This window comes from Dromaius novaehollandiae, chromosome 1 (genome assembly GCF_036370855.1).
Source record: "Dromaius novaehollandiae isolate bDroNov1 chromosome 1, bDroNov1.hap1, whole genome shotgun sequence".
NCBI classification, from domain to species: domain Eukaryota; kingdom Metazoa; phylum Chordata; class Aves; order Casuariiformes; family Dromaiidae; genus Dromaius; species Dromaius novaehollandiae.
In genome coordinates, this window is record NC_088098.1 from 104090071 (window position 1) to 104112148 (window position 22078).

Consider the following 22078-nt stretch of genomic DNA (forward strand, 5'->3'; position numbering starts at 1 on the left):
ATCTCTATTTTAAGTGTTTTTTCCCTGGCTAGAGGAACCCACTGAAGACTGTTGGTCTTCAAGGTTGTAGGTTTTGTTGATGTTGTCGTTTTTTCAACAAACTACTCAGGAAATCAGTCCTTATATTAAGCATTTTCAAATTATTCCCACTTTTACACGTAACATCATTGTGCTGGGAATATTTAATAATGTCAGGCTGTCAAGCGCACAGACAATAGAGGGAAAGTTCAGGACCATAGCAGATACAGTAAGAAAATACTAAATGTTTCTTTGAAGGCCTCAGTTTGGCCTCAGGAGAGGGCTCGCCTTCTTTGATGGCTATTCTTAGTAGGTGTTTGAAGGCAAATGAGAGGTAAAACAGAAGTCCCACTAACTAAATTAGGTTAGTCATACCCTGAGAAAAATCTCCTTAATCTGAATGTGCAGAAACTATTTTATTTTCTACTTTGATCAAAAAAAACCAGATAACTTGTAGTCAAAAATGATGATGACTCTGTACCTGTGTGTATGCAGAACATCATACTCTTAATTAGTTTTGGTAATTGCAAAATAAAACAATAAATAAAAGAATAAGAACATAGTACAGATGAAATAATGAAATAACTAGAACTCCAGCAGATTGTATATTTTTATGATGAAAATACCTGCACCTCCTCTCCAGAACTGTGCATAAAGTGCCCTCTTGTGTCCCAAGAAATTACAGCTACTGATGAAGCTACCTTCGGATGCATCCTGTTGTTCACACACGAGCACATTGCAGATACTCTTTGTTTTCTGAGAATATGTAACACAGATAGGGAGAAAATTCCATTTGAAATTAAAGAAAGTCTTAGCTTAGTTTATTGAACCACTCAACTTTGATCACCGCTTACTGTGAGGAATAGGTTAAGGCAGATTTTTAGAAAATGTAATGGTTGATAAAATGGATTGCTGTAATCTCTGTGATTTCTAGAAATACTATAGTGCGCTCTCCATACCAAAGTGAGATGCAGAACCTGATAGAAAATGCTGTATTTCTCACATGATGACTGATGGAGCTCCTCTTGTTCGTAAACCTGAGTGACACAGCCTAGTTACGCCGGTAATACGACTGTGTCTGTTGGACTCCTACAGCACCACTGCAAGTGGGATATAATGTGCACCCAGGCTTGTTCCAATTCACGTGATCACATTCATGTCTAGTTAGTAGCAATATCTCCAAGAGAATATCAAGAAACACAAATCAAGAAGTATGATTACCACTAAAACTGCACCAAAGTTTATAGCATCTTTCCCTTTAAATTAGTCTGTGCAGAAATTCTACATGATATTACATTGTCCCTATCAGCAAAAAAACCTGCAGTGTAATTTAAACTCAGTAGGTTTTCATTTACTTAGCAAAAGAGGAAACAAACCAAATCAGTATCTCCAGTGCTATTCTTGACCCTTCTCCTGAAATAGTGGCAGGAGCCTGAATGTGTCAGAATAAGTTTTTAAAGATGAAATTTTATCCCTTCATCCAGTATTGCTGCCAAAGAAGCCCTAGAGAGGCACTTTGGAGAACAAAATAAGCCGTCTTCTCAGGAAATTATGAGGATGGCTGAGGGGCTCAATCTTGAGAAAGAAGTTGTGAGAGTTTGGTTTTGCAACAGAAGACAAAGAGAAAAAAGAGTGAAGACAAGTTTACATCAGAACACCTTTAGTTCTATTATCAAGGAACATCATGAATGTCGGTAAAGCTTTCTCATGCATAGTTGTGGATTTCCATTTTGCTTTTCTGTATACTTTTTTAAGTACTTTGTTGCTTTAAAAAAAAATCAGTAAACCACTTGTTTTCTTTACAAGCTAGCCAGATTCAGATACAGTATATTGTGGAAGACTTGATTTTAATGTAAAAGATGGGAAACAAATTAAATGCTACTGCATATATTGGAAGAGTTGGAGGCCACTGCTTAACTGCAAGGAACTTATTATGCATTACTCAACTAGAAATGTTTTACAAGTTGCAAAAGTAGTATCCCTGTGCTATGCCTTTCTTGCATGTGTGGTACATTTAATGATTAATGGAGAATTCCATGTAGTTTAACCTAAACGTCAGGAAACAAATCTTTTGTGTTATATATGAAGGAAGGTTACCAAGGTTGGTATCAGTGGCTATAGTTTTGAGAGAATTTTGCCTCTGCATGCTCATGTATGTGCTATATCCCCCCTCCCCCATGCTAGCTAGCTAACTTTTGTAAGATTGTAAGCCATTAGGCACATTGCAGGGGCCTGTCTCCAGCAGCAAACTTGGAGCTCACTAAGTTGAGCCTCAGTGAGAAATTAGAACTTTGAGGAACAGGAGAAGGTAAATAAGTAACATCAAACTAGCAGTGGCGACATTGCTGAAAATCTAGTTATGGCCAAGGGTGGAATATACTCACAGGATCTTGTGGGAATGTTGTCATGAGACTCCAGAGAGCCAGGAGGGCGGGCAGAGGAACGCTAACCGATGACTGAAGTCTTTCTAAAGAATGGATAGCTACTGACTTGAAACAGATGTATACCTCTGAGTAAAGCATTTTAGGTAATAATTTTGTTGTATATATTCAGAATGAAGACATTAGAGATGTGTCATAATTGCTGTCTTATTATTTATGGTAGAATAAGCTTACCACCACCGAAGTGTCAACACAGTTCCTAATTTGTGCTGTGTCTCAATATACCGCTTGACTGCCTTAAATAGACACCAAGTAGAAGTGACATTCCTTTTATTCTAGTTACCAAAGGCAATTGTTCTTAATTTATTATATGTCTTAAGGTTTGATTTGGATAGGTTTAGCTATAAAAATTAGGATACAATTTACCATGTGTTAGCCTAAAATTCAGTGATTTGAAGCAAAAACCTAGAGATTTATCAGGATTTTTCTTACTTAGGGCTTTCTCTGTGCTGTATTTTTCCTGATTAAATCCATGTGTGGACACACTTATACCAAAGATAGAGTGTATTAAGCTACAAAAAGAAGGCCCTTGTGCTCTGAAATAAGTATCCACACAAAGAACTTGTTGCACTGTGAACTCCCACTCTCTTACAACCCACTAACTAAAAATAATCCCTTATTTTCCACCTAGCCTAGAGAAAAAAACAGGCAAAAAACAGTGCCAGAGCTCCACCTTTCAGAAAGACAGACATTGAGGAACTAGATTAATGACTTTAGTACTCACCAGGGATAGATTACCAAGCCATTACATCAGCCCTGCTCATTGTTATTAAAATATCCCATTACCATATATGTATTTTAGACTGTTTTACTAGGACTGAAATTAAGAGAGTACATAGAATGGTAATCACCAGATAAATTTTATTTTTCCATAAAACAGACCTGATGATTTAGAAAATGTCTAGCTAATAGGCCCACAGAAAGCCAAGTGGTGTTATGTTCAAGATTGCTTTTAAACAGTGTGTGCAAGTTGAGTGTTCTCACTCTAGTGTATGTTAAATTATCTCTGACAGCTATTATAGTGACCACAGGCATATTCAGCTATGGCAGCTGGGCTCCTGGATTAAGAAAATACATTGTTATGGCTGAATTGCATTGTTATAGCCCCTTAATTTAGAAGAAGTCTTCAATTTAATAATTCAAAGGGGAGAAATTATGCTATGTGTGCTCTTCAAACTGTTCTCGTCACTAGCATAGCTCGTTAGAGCAGAGTAAGACTAAGCATTAGACTTCACCAGTCACATGCTGTATTGACAGATTATGAACTTTTCAAAAGGATGAAAGATAAATAGTTTAAAAGATCAACATTCAATGAATGTGGTGACATGCCTCTGTGTACCTCATGTTATGTAATCTATTGTTACGTATGTCAAAACTGCTGTCATATACAAATTTTATTTATATTCTAAGTTATTTTGTTGATTAAAAAAGGCTTCTTAAAATATTATGAGCCTGTCCTTTCCCTGCTCCCCCAAATAAAGTATTCATATGCATATGGTATTCCAAGTAAGTTTGTAGTTTGGTAATACTTTATTTAGTTGTGTATCATGCTGATATGCCTATTCATTCTAGCATGCTGCAATAGTTAGTTAATCCAACAGCAGACTTAAAGTTGTGATTTCCAAAAGTTCCAAAAAGTTGCAAAAGTGAAGGTTAATCTCAGAAGTGTGTTAAAATAAAATGAAAAGTGACACATAATACGATGTCCTTGCAAAAAGAATGACAAAAGGCTAAGTGGAGCAAGTGGCCACCATCTGAACACATCTAGCTGTTCCCATGGAAACTACTAACAAAGTAGAGCAGAATTGTTTTTTTTTTTTTTTTTTTTTTTTTTTTTTTTTTAAGCTGGATGCAATCAATTTAATGTGTTGCAGCTGCAGCCTTCAGACTTAAGAGCAAGTAGTAATTTGGGTTCTTCTCTAGGAACAACTTTTTCACTGGGTAACAGCTGCCAATTACTCTTGATTGGGGGAAGAAATCCTGGATAACTACTGAGGGGCAGATTGATAAACCTGGCAGTAAAAGAGTTGAGGTGGCCTTTTGAATTTGACTAACATGGGCTGCACTGTTCTTCCATGAGATGGTGTTTTTTCTTGCTCTTACTTTGCCCATGGTAACTTTAGGCAGTGAGTTAAAAGCAGAATAGAGGACAAAACCAAAGACATTATGCCAATGTATATAGCTGGGGCTTCACCTGTCCCCGAGTGCTGTGTAGAGTTCTGCCCCCCTCATCTCAAGGATCCAACAGACCTAAGAGAGGGTCCCAATAAAGGCAAAGAAGATGATTGAAGGTAAGAGGAATAATTGATTAAGGTAGGACTCTGCCTCTCTGCTAGACTGAAAGGTGTGTGCATGAAACATTACAGAGGTCTGTTGAATCATTTGTACTGAAAGCCTGGATGGAGACAGGCTGTTCACCATCTTGCCTATTAGAAGAACTAGGAGTTGATGTGTGAAGCTAGAAAGAACCCTGAGAAAACAAAAGTGGTGCTTCTTGATGCAGTGGGAATTCAATCTGTGGAACTTCTCTGCCAGAAAATATGGGTTTCAGAAGTTTATTTACGTGGACAATTTCACAGATGAGAAAGCCATTCAAAGTTGTTGTATAGACAGAAACTACATCTGGCTCTGGAAAGCCCCTAAACAGAAAATAGAGGCCAGAAGAGATATTAGGGGAAGAATCATCTATGCTTATCTTGTTCTCATATTTTCCTGGGCATCTGTTCATGGAGCAGGATTCTGAGTGAGCTGGACCTTGGTCTGTCCCAGTGCAGCCATTTTTAGGCATATTAACAATCACGTTGCTCTTGAATGAAAGAGTTCCACATTTGGCTGCTGTTAAGGTGTCAGCAAGGATAAAGGAGTTCAAGAATCAAATATTTCATTTACTTCACCAAGAGTGATTTAAAAGGAAGCTGTTTTTTTAGAAATGGATGCAATCTGGGTTATAGACAGATACAAAATACTGACTACAACTGAAATACAAGTGGTGCCTGCAAACCTATAACACTTGCTCTGCTACTGAAAGATCCTTGTACCTTATGGAGATTAGAGCTGCAGGACGTAAGATAACTGTTTTCAGAAACACTGGACAGATGTTAACTGCACCTCTAGGTCAGTATTCTCACTGACACCAAATACTAATGCCTTTATTACTAGTCTTCAAATATCCCACGGAAAAAGGAAAGAACTCATAATAGTGTTAGGCCTGATTTTAACAGTGATTAAAAGGATAAAGTGTACACTTCATTAAAAAAGAAAACAAAACTTTTTGTTCAACCAAAATAAAATCAGTAACATTGTATACCTAACTTCACATTATGGTTTCCTGTTCAATGCCTAACAGCAGTACCTGGTCACCCAGTTACAGGTAGGAGGAGATGCAAATTTGATCACAAAGTCTTTGCTGAATGTTGCATTTAAGTCAAAGGCCCACAGGCAACTTCAATAAATATTATGCTGCTCTACAGCTCAAGCCAAACAATAACAAAAACAGGATAATGATTAGGATCCCAGATTGGACCCACTCTCTGACCTGAGCTGCTGGTTTCTTTTGTTGCTTTAAGCTTGTATTTTAACATTTTGGAAGGCAAGGAAAGGAGAAATACTGAGGAAGGGAGCAGAGCTGGTACAAAGTTTCAACTCTCATAGCTCCAGAGCCTGAGGAACAGAACTATCTTAAAAGCTACCCACAACCAAAAGTGGTGATTAGATCAAAATTCTTACGGAAGCTACAAAGTCAGCTTCAGGACTCAGATCAGATCTAATAGAAGTGCAAAGAAAGATGATGTATAAGACTAACTCTACAGAGGACAGAGTCATTGTGGAATAAAAAGGCTTTATTAGATTTTTACAAAAAAAAGAAAAAAAAGCAACTCATATCAGATGTATGCAATATATAAAGTTACACATTCCTACCCACTGCCTCACAGATTCATAGTTCAGCCCTTACTTCCTCCAAGGAGAAAGAGCGCCTGGATTTCTATGTCAAAACCCAGATGAAGGCTCACCTATGCTTTTTCTTTTTCTGCAGACTTCAATCCTAAAAAGCAGATGGTGTGATGACCGTAGATTATTAGAGGTTATGGATTTCTGCTACACTTTTTCTAGCAGCAAAGTCTCTTCGAGAAGTTTGTCCCCCCCAGTTATCCTGCTTCCACTTTGGGAGGTGTTTTGTTTTTCTCTTAAAGCCAGGATGATTTTGTTGTTGTGCTTCAAGGAGCGGCCCCACTAAATCAGCACAACTGAGGGGCAAATATTCTCCAGCAGAGTGAGGGCTGTGGAGCTGTACACCATTCACAAAATTGTAACTGGGAACTGCATTCTCAGACTTTGTCATCTATTTAGAATATCAACAGTTCTCATTTCTCATTCTTAGCCAAATGTACTCCACTTAAAGCTAGCGTCAATTCTGAGGCAGTTCAGAAACCACAGAAAAACCCTCACAGAACCAGAACAGTTTTATTATAGTGCTTAGACAAGTAATTATCATTTATCATCAAAAAATTGTTCTCATGACAAAAATTTAGATTTAGCTTATCAATGTGATCAATTGCATCTTAGTAAATAATACAATCACAGACAGTTATTTCCCATTAAGAAATCCTGTAAAATATATACAAATGTTTAAGACAAATGTCCTTTTTGCAAGTATGCAAGCGGCATTTCTGAACAAGTGCATTTTTGAACTTTCGTACTGAGTCCTATCAAACGTACACAGAGTTCTCATAGTGTTTTGTGAAAACTATCTTATTCATAGTTTACTCACCTTTCAAAGACTCTTTCTGAAAAAGTCACAAGGGTACAAGATTTATATACATAAAGGCACAGCAAATCTGTTGAAACTAGCTATGTTACAGTACAATGAAGTTCAGTCAGTGCCTTTCATGCAACAAAATTCACTAACAAATTTGAATCCTCTTCCATCAAAATTAACTGCACAAGGACTGTATCCTTGCCATTCAGTAAAATGAACAATCAATTATTACTTAATCAACTCAAATATACTACAAAAATGTGGAAGAAAGAAGTATGTAAAATGCTTTTTCTTTTTGCCTAAATTTACTAGACTTTCAAGGCTATTTCTCATCAAAATAAAATTTTTTTCAGCTGAAAGCAAAGGTAAAGTTTCATTTGTGCTAAGATGACAGACTAAATCTTTCTAGTATTGGTTTTATAAAAATGATATATTTTATATAGGTGCTGTCCTAGGAGACATCACCACCAGCTGCAGAACAACCAATTCTGAAGATATATAAGGAAATGAGATTAGAAGAAAACCTTGAACTCAGAGGTCATATTCAGATCAGGTATAAATGAATGCGTCATTATAACTAGATCCTTATTTGGTCCAGTGCTTAAAAAGACTGCATGCAATGGACACAGCAAATGTAGTTCTCCCTGTCAATTGATTCAAAGTATTCTCCCCTTCTCCCTCCCCAGTATCATCTTCAAGTTATCATTTCTGAAGCTTCAGAGTTTTCCTAGGCATCAGTTGCATTGAAAGAATATTTGCACTTTTACATGTCTGCAGCTGAAAAAGTAGAAGGCAGACTGTATATGGCCATCAAGCTAATCCACTCCCAAAGCTTTGAGCTGCCGTTCAATCTCTTCATCTGAAATAGTAGCAGCTTTTGATGTCGATGCAGACGGTAAGCTTCTGGCAGCTGACGGAGCTTTGGCCATCTAGAAGATGACAAGTTTTCTTTAGTCAAAAGAGTATGCGTTGTGACAACCTGACTTCTACAACGGGACTTTAAAATAAAGGCTTCTAGAATAAACTATTTTAAAAAAGGAATGAAGAGGAAGAAGCATATGAACTGAGTAAAAATCCCCATACCTTTCCAGAGATTTCGATTCCAATCTCATCAAGCACTTGGTTAACAATATCCTGGCTTTCTTCCTCTTCATCCGATGCATCAAAAATATCATCCAGAGTATCATTAACTTGGAAGAAAAATAAAAATCCACATTGCATTATGTGAAAAGATTACAAAAATAACTGAGCACCATCTTTCTACTCTCCCAGAATACAGCAATACTACCACTGAGTAAGATACCAAGACAAAGAACCTGTATATAGGAGAACTTTTCTTATCTTTGCCTTGCAAAGTGTACGAACGTAGCTAGAGGAACAACAGAGTAAGGCATGACTGCTTTTATAAAATGCTTGGTTTCAACAAAGTTATTCAGCTGCTCTATCTTTCCCCTTGAATTAACCTTTTTTTAAGAAGTCCTACAGTTTTGGAAAAAATCTCTTTCCTCTTCTTCCTCCGAACAAGTTAAAAAAATTGTTAATTACTCAGCTAATTTCTGAATTACAAAAATGCAATTCTGAGCTGTTGAGTTGTTCACATCTTGCTTGGCAATACTGTTTTGAATCTATGCTACTTAGTAGGGCCAACACAGTGGCAGGATGGGAAGGCGAGCAGCACCAGGAAGTTCTGTATGACTTAGTTGACAGATGCAATCAGTAACAATAACGACAACAAAAAAGCTGACTCCTTCTTCTTGCCCTCCAGAAAAGAAGTTTGTGGCTTAAATTAAAAAAGGAGAGACACACACGTACACATCCCTTACCACCACATATGCAAAGCTGAGATGATCAGTAATCTCTAAATTAAACTCGAACTTAAGTGTCTCGCCCCTGAACAGAAAATACCAACAGAACTAATAGCCACAGAAGACAATTTTTCAAGTCCCCCTATTAGTTATGCCGAAAAGGTTTAGAACCAATGTCGAGCTCTCTCCTTCCAGTAGATTATTTCTAGATCTATGATGGGTGTTTTGCATGTTGATGGGAGGGAATGGATCTATGTATCTATCACTACTAGAAAGCCCAAGGCAGCATCCTTGCACAGACACACATTGTTTTGTTTGCTCTTCACTTGCTGTCAATAATCTAATTAATTGTAATTGTAATCACAGCAGTATTTCTAGCCTGGTTCTAACCCTTCAAGAGCGCTATGGCCTGAAGCTAGCTACTCACTGCAATGCAGAACTTACTCATTTCTTCAGTCATTTCCATCTTCATATTTTCCTTCTGGAAGTTCTGCATAGTTTGCAGTGTCTTCTGTGGGTCCATTTTCTTGTTAACTGCTTGCATTGTCTGACAATATTAAAAATATTTAATATTAATCATACAATGAGACATAAGTAAAGGCCAATATAAGCACACAGAAGAAATAAGATTTTTCTAATAAAAAAAAACCTTCAGACCAAGTTTGGCCTTCCTTGCCCCCTTATCTTCTCTGAAAACTGTGGATACATGGAGGATCAATAAGTGCAGTCAGCACCTGTTAAGAAATACTGCCATTTACTATGATAATAGGTATGCTTTTAAATGTATGCATCCTTCTTGCACTGTCCCCCTTTTCCTGGCCCTATATCAGGAAAATCTGCCTGATTCTCAAAAAAAGAATGGGACAGAATTTCCTAACTTGTAAGCTATATATTTTAAAAAGATAAAGGACTGCAGTTGTTTTTTTGTTTGTTTTTTTTGTTTTTTTTTGTTTTTTTTTTTTTTTTTTTTTGCAGTAAGGAACATTTATTTCAACCACCACTAGAGGACAGGCATTAAATTCCTATCGTTTCTTTATACTATAATTTCTTGGAAAAAAATGAGTTTTCTCTGAAAAAACAAGTGTCAAGGTGTTCAGGAAGTACTTACTAGCTTAGGGTGAACCTTTGTACAGGGCAGAGATACTTCTGCCACAATCTAATAAATTTCACTGGTTTTACCACAAGTATGCAGCACTGCCTTTGCAGCTACTGGTATTCTTTCTTCTCCTGTCCTAAAAAGTGAGCTCTCTCTTGCATGGCATGCCAAAAACTAAATATAGACATGAGCAATTTAAATGGAAAGTCTAACCATCTTTGGGAAGATGAAAGAGTTGGTTAATTAAAAAGGGATGCTATCAAGCTAGTACAGCCACTACTAACTTTCTAGAAGCATTGTAGAAGGACTTCTGCCTTCATTTTTGATTTTGTTTAAACTCATAATGTATTAAGCTTCTATTATTACATGTATTAAGCTTCTATTATTACTTGAATTTCAAGCATTGTGTTCATATTCACATTATCTGAATTGAAAAAAAGATGTTCTGCACTTAGAGGACATTAGTGTTTTAGAATTCTTTTAGTAAAATTATAGATGGATATCAGAAAAAAATTTGCACTAAACTGATACAAGATTTATATATCTTCAGAAAATAAAGATAAGATGCATGAATAAAACCAGGAGACTATTCACTGGGTTTTTATTATATGCAAAATTAATGGCAGACATGCTAAAAAGTACATAGATAGTATTTTGAAAGCTTCACAGTCATGTATTGGATCTGAATGTTGAGGCAACTGATTGCATTTATTTTTCACTGATGGCTGTATGAGACTGAGAACAATTTTTAAGCTTCAAAATTAACCGCTGAAGATTTTTTCTTTTCCAACCTTTCTGCATTGGTAAGAGAAAAAATGTTTACTTTAGAAGTGACTAAAATAATCTCTTTCCTCTCTAATAACATTAGCCAAAATAATACACACTGTTTCAGAAAGCACCACTTTTCTGAATTCTGGTTTTTATTTAATATTTAATTCTGATTTTTATTTACTATTTCTACTGACTTTCTCTTCATGATTAGTTTGTGACAGTTTGGTTTCAAGAGATTTAATCCAAGGCATCTCACTGATAAAGAGCCAAGAAAGAACATGTCAACCATGTAATAATTAAAAAGTAAGATCAACTTATTCACATGCAAGACTTATAGGAATGCTGAGTAAGGTCACAAGTTGTTTAGCTTGACCAGTTGCATGGTCAGACAAGCCACATCTTTGTGGGCTAGTCCTGGAAGATGGAAAGCTTGCTGGAGAGCCACAGCTTGGTATCACTGCACAGTTGATATTTGTCAACTTATTGCTCCTAAAAGAAACTTGACAGAAATGTTCTAGTAGTAATTACTTTCTGCCTTAATTTGCATTACATTACTGGATTTACTTGGTGCATAACTGGATGTAGCTTGGACTGTGATAAAAGTATAACTTGCCTACAATGTGTGCTAATTCTGTATTCTACACCTTGAACTGAACGATCCAGCTTGCCAAAAGCAAACTCCCTATTTATCAAATCAGGGAAATAGGAAAAAGTTTGCAATTAACTCAGATACCTGAGATTTTTTCAGAATCTTTAATGAGATGAGATTTGTGAGAAAAGTAATGCAATACTCTTTCCTTAGAGTGCAGAGAGTGAGAATGACAGGGAATTCCAGATTAAATTTATTTAGAAATGTAAGCTGGTAACCAATGCCTTACTTTTCATACAAACTAGAAAGCTACAGTGACACACTGCCTTGATTTCTGGATGAAGCATGCCCAACTTTAATTTTTCCCAATAAAAATTGCTTGTGACAAGTTCTACAGGCAAGATGTTGCACAGTGACTTTTTTTTTGTCTACTAAAAGAGCTCTTCCACTGGCATTACATTTAATTTTTATCATGCAACCATTTAACAGATGTCTAGCCCAAGAAAATATGCTTAATTAGGTGCTAACTGGAAGGATTGACTAGGTGAAAATTTCATACATGAATCAAATTACACTTTCCTACCGTATCTTCATTGCTGTTTAGAGTATTAAGCCATACATTTTATCCCTTCAATGATCTTATACAAAATAATACAACTTCACTTTTGCAAGCATAACCTTAAGTTGCTTTCTAATGTAAAGTAATTTATCCTGTAACATCTTACTTTTGCTGTAGTTGACATAGCTCCTGCCATCTTCATCTGAGAGTTCATCATCTTTGTTTGAGTTGACATAGAGGTAACTTTAGAGCTAACAGCATAGGTTCGATTTTTCTGCTTTCGAAGCTGCACAAGCTGTTTTGCTAGAACTTTACAGGCTTCTTTGTTACCAGTCTTAGCCATTTTCTTTATTTCTAGTTCCTATTAAAAAAAAAAAAAGGGGGTTAAGATTAATTCCACAGATTTTTCATTCATACAAAGATTCTATAATTAAGCCTTAGCACTCTAATAAAATTCCAGAAGTTAACTATCCTCTTGTTTTTCAAGAGGCATGTAAAGTTACATGAATATTCTTCCTTGCTTTTTTAGCGGGGGTCTCTAATAAAAGAAATGAACAAATACAACACCATTCTGCTCCCAGCAGGGAAAAAAAGGAATTACAATACAACACTAAAAAATTCCCCAAAAGGCTGTGTTTCAACTTTTTCAACATCATGTTATACATGAACATATAATTCCATATCTAGATACGGAGTAACACTTCAAAAAAATTGAAGAAACTATTAAGCGCAGCTAACTACTAGGGCCGTGACTCTACTGTTAGATTTTTGCATTCATTGGCTTTACTCTACTGGCAATCAAGCCATATCATCCATGGAATAACTGGGGAATCTGCAGGTTCTCTTGAACACTTTTTTAATTTACAGAGAATCTCATAACCTTTTTGAAGACGAATTAGATAAAACTAGATAGGCAATAATTAAAGGCTCTGTTTGCCCACATAAGGTAGCTGGACTCAGCTTGGCACATAATAAAAGCAGTCCAATTTGTCTACAACAAGATGCACTAATTGTGCATCTTAGACCTTAAGCTGGACACTGCCTGCTTGCAAAAAGCAGACTTATTTATTGATGCAGAGAGAAATAGCAAGCTATTTAGCCTGGAGATAACATAGGAAAGTTTGAAACAAACAATTCTGGGATTTTTCAAAATATGCATTTTGATCTGCGACTTCATAATGTAAACTTTCTTAACCATTTTTCCTTTTCAGCCTTTTTAAGGAGAGCTTACCATAGCAATACACTTCTTCATCTATGGCTGACTTTGCCATTAACGAAAAAGAGCATTTAAGAACAGCACTGTGTTTCTTCAGGAGAATATACTTGCTACAAGAACACAGACGCTTCACTTTCTTCACCTGCACTGGCAGTCCAGAAAACTGCACTATAAAGTAGATATGTTGCTCTGAAAAGGCAAGTGCTGGTCACCAGAATACACAAGACAGTCATGTTCAAAGGGAAGTGTAAACTGACCTATTGAATTAGGTTTTATAGTATGAAAGATCATAATTAAGTTTACTATAAAGATTGCACTGGCATAAGGTCTTTTCTGACAGTCCATAATTTCTGAAGGGATGCATCATAAATATTATTTTTAACCTAAGGAAGTGCAGATCAACAAGCAAGGAGCGTGAGATTATTCAAAAATTACAGCCCTGAAATATATGCAAAGCTGTCTCCTTTGTAACTAGTTCACAGACACCACAAAAACAAATTTCTATAGCATGCCAAAAATATAATTTTCAATACCTCAAATACTGTGAAGGATAGGAAGGATTTGTTTGCACACTACCGTTCTAACAGCTAACACTAGGAAATAGTGATTTTCTTATTGAGATGAAACATCTAATTAGTATTTATAACCCCACTCTCAAAGTGAAATACAAACCAACATCAACCATTGCTAAATCATTGCAGACAATCATGGCACAGGAATTAAAAGCCTATACACAGATGATTTTATTCTTAAGAAGAATTTGGAGAGTGAGCTGCCATATATTACTTGCTTTTGAGAGGTTTGGTGCAAGCTTTCTCAAGACAGTTACAGTCTTCTAAAAAATCAAAATTCATACAGTCATATGAGGTTACTGAACTGTCTGCATAATTTAGTAAGGTATTTTTATATGTAGGATTAATATAACAAAGTTCTCTTGGAGTAGTATCTCTTAGTTAAGAAAAATGTTCTTTCTGTGAAAAGAACATAACAAAATGTTCTGAGATTGACTGGCAAGCTCTCAGTCCTTTTTCACCTGATCTACTTTTGAAAATTTTTATTTGTTGTCCTTTGGTTCTCCCTTCCCTAGCAGTGGATTTTAACTTCTACAAAGACATATTTCTCCTTACGGTTTTCTTTGTCCCCATTTCTACAACGAAGACAGAAAGCCAGTATATCTGAAACAATTTACTGTCATGAGTAATCGAAACTTCAACGTGAGTCTTCATGAAAATGAAGGTTCTTCCAGAGTCAGGATATTTCATTCTGAAAAATGCCTTACCTGTTAGTAACCTATTACATCTTATAGGCTCAAGGCTTAAGAGAAATAACTCATCTCCAAGCTTTCTGAATCTTATTCCCAAATCCCGATATTCATGTGACCTGCTGCCAAATAACACATTAGTAGCAACTGAAACAGTGACTGGATTTGCATAGCTTTTCCCACAGTCTGAGCATGCCTTCATACATCAAAACTACCATCTGCCACATTAATTTATCCAGTTATACTGCCATACTGGTGCAGCATCCATTCACTGAATAGTTGATAGCTCACATACACAAAGTTTTATATAAATCTAAATTTAGGCAGATAGTTACAGGGAAGTTCTACAAGAATGAAAAGAATAACCATAACCAGGTGATACCCTGTGGGTTTCAAGTACTTTCTTCCACTGAAGAGTCATGGTAACATATGATAGCATTGAACACTTGTGTTAGTTTTTACACTACTAGACCATTGATTTATAAACCTTTTTGAAAACAAAATAACCACCTGAAGCATAGGGAATGCTAAGGATGGAGGGAAAAAAAATGAATGTAGTTCTTCAATCAAAAAGCATTGGTTTTGGCTTTTCCTATGTTAAAGACTGAAAATCACTTTTAGATGGTAAATTTTTTCCAACACTTACTGATGTGAGCAATTTTAGTAACTGAGAAGTCAAATGTGGACTTGGGGGAAGACAAATTTTTCAGGATTCAATTAAACATTGAGTCATACCTTAGCACTTTGCAAGTTTTCTGTGATATTGGGAGGGGTTTTTTTTGTTTTGTTTTTAAAGAGTAAAATAACATTCCCTGCTCTACTTACCAGTTGTTTTTCCTGTTTTTCAAGTGCTGCTCTATCTCTGGTAATAGTCCTCTGTGTACCTCTTAGCTCTCGATTCTGCTCCTTTATTATATCTGGAAAGAAAATATTCAGAGCTGAGAAAAGTTTTCAGTACTGCATAAACATCTTGTCTGCTCAGCATTCTGCAGACATGCAGTATGTTGGACAGTTTCCTTCCATTCATAATGAACAGTCAGCTATTGGTAGTATTACTAAGTCCTGGCATTTCAGCTATATGAAATACTGACAAAATTTCTTTTTACATATGCACGGTTATTATGTTTCAACAATATAGACCCTATTCAGTAACAAAAAAACCCATTTGCCTTCACATGTTTCTTTGCACCATAGCAAGGGCCTTAATCACACAGTAAGAATTAGGTACACACACTTGTCTGCAAGTTTCAACTGTAACTTGGCAATAATACATTCCCTGCGAGCTCAGATCTCCTCAGCAAATCAGGCCCAACTGCAACAGGGAGGTCAGCTGAAGAAACCTTTTATTTGAGATCACAGAACAGTTAAGGAGCTACCAAGTCCATGAAAATAGCAAAGATACTTCTAGATGTAAGTCCTGGATCCTGCTTTTCACTGTCCCTATTCTTTTTCTCCTCTACAAAGGTATGGCTCAACTTCAAGTCAGACTATAAAAGCCATGTTTTTCAAACGTTTTCCATTAGCAGATCGCTAAAAATGTTTAAGTATGAAAATAGAGACCTTTAAGTTTCCTGACAACTGACATAGCAAGCAGAAGCTTGAACACAGTCTGTCAGGTGAAATGTATCATCCTTCATAGGAGTTTCTTCCACTCTTATCTAGTAAATTATTTACTGGTAAGACCCACTTATTAAATGCAACTATCATTTAAAATATAGGCATCAATCACTCTAGTTGCCTTCAACTTTTGTTAGGCTTTACAGCAAGTGCTTTGGGTGTTTCTAATGCACAGAAGTAACATCATGGCAGGGCACTGCTACTTTATCTATGGAGTTTGTAATGTGTGAAAAGTCCATCCAAAAAGATTGAGTTACTATGAGAAATGAAACCATGAAAGATAAATTGTAGAAACTGTAGCCATCCTTTTCATTTTTTAAGGCTAGTGCCAATTTTTTCTAGAAACAGAAAAGAGGAATTTGCATTCTTCTTTCCTAAACAACTAGAGATATTGCAAAACATGCATGGCTGAAATTACTTCAGCCTTAATGGTTTCCAACTGAAAGCCCCAAAACTTGAGTGGCATTTTAAAGAGCAAGACATATACATGGACCCCCCCCCCCCAATAGTTTTCAGGCTAATAAACAGCTATTGCAAACAAAAACTGTGATACTGAAATAGCAATTTCTTTTTATAGTGCTACTACTGCTCCCAGAACTACATGCACAAGATCTTCAGGAAATGTATGCTTTTCAATAGACATTAATGAAGAGCTGAAAGGTGATACAGAACATAAAACTGTGTTCTTCAGACCAGCAAAGCAGCAGTGGAAATGATTCTGAAAACAGTGCTACAGGCAAGTAATTTTAAGGGGAGATAAATGTATATTACTTGCATATCTGCATGTATGAAAATGAAAGAAGAACGTGTAAGTTAGATACAAGACTGCCTTTTATAACTAAATTAACCATGCAGAAATCCCTTAGTGCAGAAAAGCTTGGGAAGTACAAACTTAAAGACAATGGGAAACCAGAACTGTAATTAAGGCAGGAGACAATAAGAGTTTGCACAACACTTGTTTCTGATCCCACATGGTGGCTTCAACTATGGGTAGCAATAAAGTGAAGATGACAACTACCCGCAATTACAGGCCATTTCATTGGTTTTTTGCAAATGAGGGAAAAGGTGAGAAATTGTATCAGTTATCACAGAGAAACAAGGTAAGGAGCAAATTCCTAGGGTTGCTCCAGTGGAACTAAGAGTATGGGATACTTCTGAGACAGCCTTTTGGCAACAGGCGTTCCCATGCCACACAACGCCTCCATGCACCAGGATGCACCTCTGAAAACTGGTCGGACAAGAGCCACCTGCAGCACGGCTTGACCTGGCTACTGCCATCCGCGTTGCTCACGGGAGATTGGTGCCACCTGCCTCTTCCTCCGGCCCTCCAGGTTTTGCGCCAGACGTGGGAAGCTACCGGTGGGGAACACATCTCCTCGCTGGAGCAGACACCCTTGGCGGACACGCGACGTCGCGCTCGGCCTTCGAGCGAAGGCCCAGGCCCGCATAACCTCGGGGTGACGCCCGGGCCGTCGTGGGGCGCCGCCCGCACCAGACCCCTGGCCACACGGCGACTGCCAGCGGAGCCGGCGTCGGCGCTTTGCCTCGGAGGACACTAGACCTGCTGCAGGGCCTCGACGGCGCCTCCCCGGGTGACTCACGGCGCCGGCAACCGCCCGCGGGCAGCTCGCGCGCCCTCGCTGGGGGGGGCAGGGCGAAGCCCCACTGCTCCCCGCCGCCCCGCGGGAGCTCCCCGCCGCCCCGGGGCACTGCGCACCGCCCGCGCCCGGCCGCCCCCATCCCCTGCACGGCTCCGCTCCGCTCCGCCGCGGGGCCAGGCGCCCGGGCCGTAAAAGGGCCGGGAGTCGTCGCCGCCGCCTCCCCCCAGGGCCCCGCTCACCGTCCACCGTCTTCTTCCTGAAGAGCGAGGCCATGGCGGCAGCCGGACCCCGAGCCGCCTCCGCGGGCTCTGTCCCGCTCCTCAGGTGACCAGGAAGCGGCGGCGCCGCGCAGGCCCGCCCCGCTCCGCCTCACCGCCGGGAAGGGGCGGGCCACGCCGGGCTGGGCTTCCCTCTCCACTCTCCGCTCTGCGCCGGCGGCCTGCGCCTGCCGCCCCGGGGAACCCGCCGCGCTGCGGGGTGCGTGCGAGCCGGGCTGCCACCATTGCCCGGGGCCTTCTCGGTGTTGGCTTTGGGCTCCCCGGAGGAGCTGCGTCTCGTAGCCCCTGGTGGTGGCGGCGCCGTAATTCGGCAGCCAAAAAAAAAAAAAAAAAAAAAAAAAAAAAAAAAAAAAACTGAGAGAGAGAGAGAAGAAAGAAAAAAGAAAATGCTATTGCTCGGTTGCTCGGTTCGGCTTGCTTAAACCGCTCTCGCAGTAGCGCAGGGGACCCTGCAGCGGGGTGGGGGCGTCGTGAGCTGGCAGGATCTGCGCTTTCGGGCTTATAGACATTTAAATTTATATATGTATATTCCCCTCCCCCCCCCCACACACACACCAACTTCTAACCCTCATGCCCACGCTTAGGGAATTAATATATATGGATTTTCTGAAGTGAGCCTTTGTCTGAAGTTCAGAGTTACCGTGTTGCACAAGATAGGCAAGTATAGTAATTTTCTTGACTTTTTTTTTATCCAGTGCCTAACCACAATCCTTAATTTTTAATAGGGTACGTTATCACGTAGCACGGGCTTCATCATTGACAATTGTCTACATATATATACCAAGAACTTAGAAGAAACTGGGGCTATAGCAAAAAAAAAAAAAAAAAAAAAAAAAAAAAAAAAAAAAAAAAGGAGAGCTATTGGTTTGAATACTAACTAGATACACCTTCACTCACTTTAAAGTGTTTCTTTTTTTAACACAATCTGTGAGGAAAAACGATTGTAATGTAGTAATGTATTTTGATAGCTAGATATAAATCTGCCCTGGGGAAGTGGTACAGGTTTATGGTGTCAGTAGCCTAATCAACCACATTTTTATAACCTTTCACAGAAAACCACTAATCTATTAGAATACTGTAATAACTCCCTAAAGATGTATGTGGATATAGGTAGGTACAAATTATGTATTCAGTGACAATACTCCCTAATTTTCTGGAAATACTAATTTTATTGTAACTAGCAGGTTCTGTACATTGCCTTTTAGTGTTAGTTATTTTTCACTGTTTGTGCTAGCCTAAATCCAGATCACGTGTGGTGATGTAAGTTTTTGGGAAGCTCAGGGATTCACTGAGAAAAGTTAAATAAAATGTACTTTGCAGATTTATTCCTGGATGTCTTACTATGTGTTCAGCAATCAGTTAAGAGACGAGTTAGTAGGCAGAACTGAAATTCTGGCTTTAAAAATGCACAGATGAGGGGGAGGAGGGATCTTATCATTTAGATTGAGTTCCCCGCTTTCCTGAGGGAAAAGCTGGCCAGCTTAATTTATAGAGAATAATGCTTAGGCTTCACGTTGGTTTGAGATTTTCAATGTTCTGGGTCAAGATCAGTTTGTAAATCAAAATATAAAGAGAACATCTTACTCCTTTACACTATAGGCAAAGTTTAGAAATCAATCATATGGAATAACCTTTTCCTAGCGACTCTGGATGCAAATATCAGTAGCAAACAAAAGCAGAGGCTGTGTATTTTCTGTTTGTTGGATATAGAGTGAAAGCAGGTCACGAAAACTGATTTAGAAGATGGTACGATATCCTGCATTAATTAAAAACTGAACACCTGCAAATCAAAGTATGAAAAATCACTTGGGATAAGAAAAACAGAGTCACTCCGGGAAAGTCAATTTGACTTCCTGAGCTGTATTTAGAAAAAGGCTTGGAAAAAAGCAGCTGAGTGCTCTGACTTTCGTCCATTAAAATATTTAAGCATATTGTTACTTTAAAACAGGTGAATAGGCTCAGCATGCTTAAAGTTAAACAGGTTCAGGTGCTCTGATGAAATGGCTAATATGAAGAAACCCTTGTAAATCAACCCTTCTATGAACTGCTCTATAGGATAGTTGTAGCTGTAATGGCTGACTTGAAAAAATACTTTCCTGATGCAATTACAAAAATAGAGAGAAGCTTTGGGGTGTGCATGTCTTGAAGGTGTCAAGGTTATATGCTTGAAGTCTTTTCATGCTTTCTGGCTGTATCAGCTGGTGTGATGAAAGTTATTAGGCCTCCTTATCTCTCCCTTTCTAGGGAGAGGGAAGCATTTTAAGTGAACTTTAGCTGATGAGCTAAGGCAGACTGTCTTGGGATGCTTTGAGGATGCTGACCCAAATTCAGTACTCTGTTTGATGTTCTTTTCTGGGCCCTTCTAATTTCTCATCTGCAGATACAAGAAAACTAAATGAGATCATGTTAGCAAAGAATGAAGTGGATGAGTTGAAAATTATGGGAGCCTGAATGAGATAAATGATCAAAGAATGGTATAAATGTATTGTTATAAGAAAAGCACAGTGATTAAAGTGTAAAATAGGTTATGAAGAGAAGTGTCTTTGGGCCCTTAGAAACTGGCTGTCTAAGTCCCAAATCTCTCAGGCTTGCACATGCTTGATATTATCCTGAAGGAGCTCCATCTGCTCAAAGGCAGAGGTGACTTTATACCTTGTAACAGGTAGTTTGAGTTAGGAGGAGGGACAAAAAAGAAAAGAGAGGAAGTGAGTTGTAGAACCTGTGGAAGTTCAGGCTGCCATTCAGCTAAGCACTTTGCTTGATTTGCTTTCCTGAGGAGGAATCTGCCATTGTACAGGCTAGAAATTATGGCTGTGTTTAAATGTATGACTCCGTTGAAGCCAGTGTGTATGCCATAATGTTACCTCTGACTGAGTTCATTAATAACAGTACTTGGAAACTGGAGTGAGCTCACCAGAGCAGAGAGGTGATGGGAATATATTTAGTGGGAATAGAAAGTCAAATACTGGAAAGAAGGTGAGGTGGAAAGGAAGAAGGGAGGACAGGTGACCAATGCAAAGGGTGAGTGTGACATTTTTTTGTGAAGAAGAATGAACAGCTGGGGGCAATATGAATAACTGGAGGTGAGGACAGCAGGATAATGAAGAGAAAGGAAGAAGGCTCTAGAGAAGAGGATAAGGAGGAGAAGTGCTGTAGAAATGTTGCAACTATAAGATACTGACAGCTCCCTCAAGTATCATAGTTCTGAAGTATCTTTCCTCTGCTTTGTTCAGAATCAATACATTTATGTATGCTAAGTATAAAAATAGTGTTTATATGGTGCATCACACTCTCATCTTACAGACTAGACTACTTTCCAGCAACTTTTTTTTTTCTTCTTCTTTTCAGGAAGCTCACAAGAAGTGAAAAACTACCTCATTCATAGGAGGAGAGGGAGAGTCACCTCTAGCACAGGTATGAAACAATCTTTAAAAACACTAAAGCTATAAGATAGATTCTCTAACAAAAATACTTAACTGTCTGCAAGTAATGGCAGTAATGAATTGCTGTCAGCTAAGAATAATGCCAGAATAAATGAGTGTGAGGTGGGAATGAAGTCAGTGATCAATGGAAAATCTATTTGGAAATAATTTCTAATTTTAAAGTAATTTTCATTTCTCTAAAAAGCATAATTTTCATTAACTTAATTTAAGAAAATACTGAGTGTGGTGAATCTGAAGTGTGCCTGAGTATTTTGCTTCCCATCTTTTTGATAAAGTTGAATTGGGCATGTATGTGAAACAGAAAGAATGTGTATTGTTGGTCTTTCTTACAAGTACTTAATTGTTTCTTGCTTTCTCTGTCTACAAATGAACAATTGCCGAAAGTCCAGTACTCGTCTGTGCCTTATAGCATTCAAGATGTGCAGGATAGAGGGAAATATGCATTTAGGTAAGAAAACATGATCTGTTTTTAATTTATTCTTGTTTAATTTGTTCATGTGAGGACTGTGTGACATCAGTGGAGACTAAACTCTTTTTACGTGATGGGTTTTCTGTGATGTGGGTATTTTGCCTGATAATCCACTGAATTGCCTTGACAGGCTGCTAAGAAAAGAAGCAGGAATGAGT

The 22078-nt window shown here is 38.2% G+C and overlaps 2 protein-coding genes across 3 annotated transcripts in view; one reads left to right on the top strand and one right to left on the bottom strand.

The window, feature by feature from the left end:
* POU1F1 (POU class 1 homeobox 1) overlaps positions 1-3836 on the top strand; it is a 14307-nt gene extending 10471 nt beyond the window's left edge. The window contains exon 7 of the mRNA XM_064523121.1: positions 1503-3836. Within this exon, the coding sequence (XP_064379191.1) occupies positions 1503-1716 (214 nt within the window). The 3' untranslated portion in view covers positions 1717-3836. The remainder of the gene's footprint in view (positions 1-1502) is intronic.
* CHMP2B (charged multivesicular body protein 2B) overlaps positions 1-18126 on the bottom strand; it is a 27399-nt gene extending 9273 nt beyond the window's left edge. The window contains exons 1-6 of one of the 2 annotated variants that reach the window (XM_026093351.2): positions 17970-18125; positions 15338-15429; positions 12202-12396; positions 9465-9567; positions 8299-8405; positions 6281-8144 (exon numbers count right to left, since the gene is read on the bottom strand). In XM_026093351.2, coding sequence (XP_025949136.1) covers positions 8031-8144; positions 8299-8405; positions 9465-9567; positions 12202-12396; positions 15338-15429; positions 17970-18003 — 645 coding nt within the window. In that variant the 5' untranslated portion in view covers positions 18004-18125 and the 3' untranslated portion in view covers positions 6281-8030. Of the gene's footprint in view, positions 1-6280; positions 8145-8298; positions 8406-9464; positions 9568-12201; positions 12397-15337; positions 15430-17969 lie in introns of those variants that run through there. The other variant, XM_064523107.1, reaches the window with a different exon arrangement.
* Positions 18127-22078: the final 3952 nt, after the last annotated feature.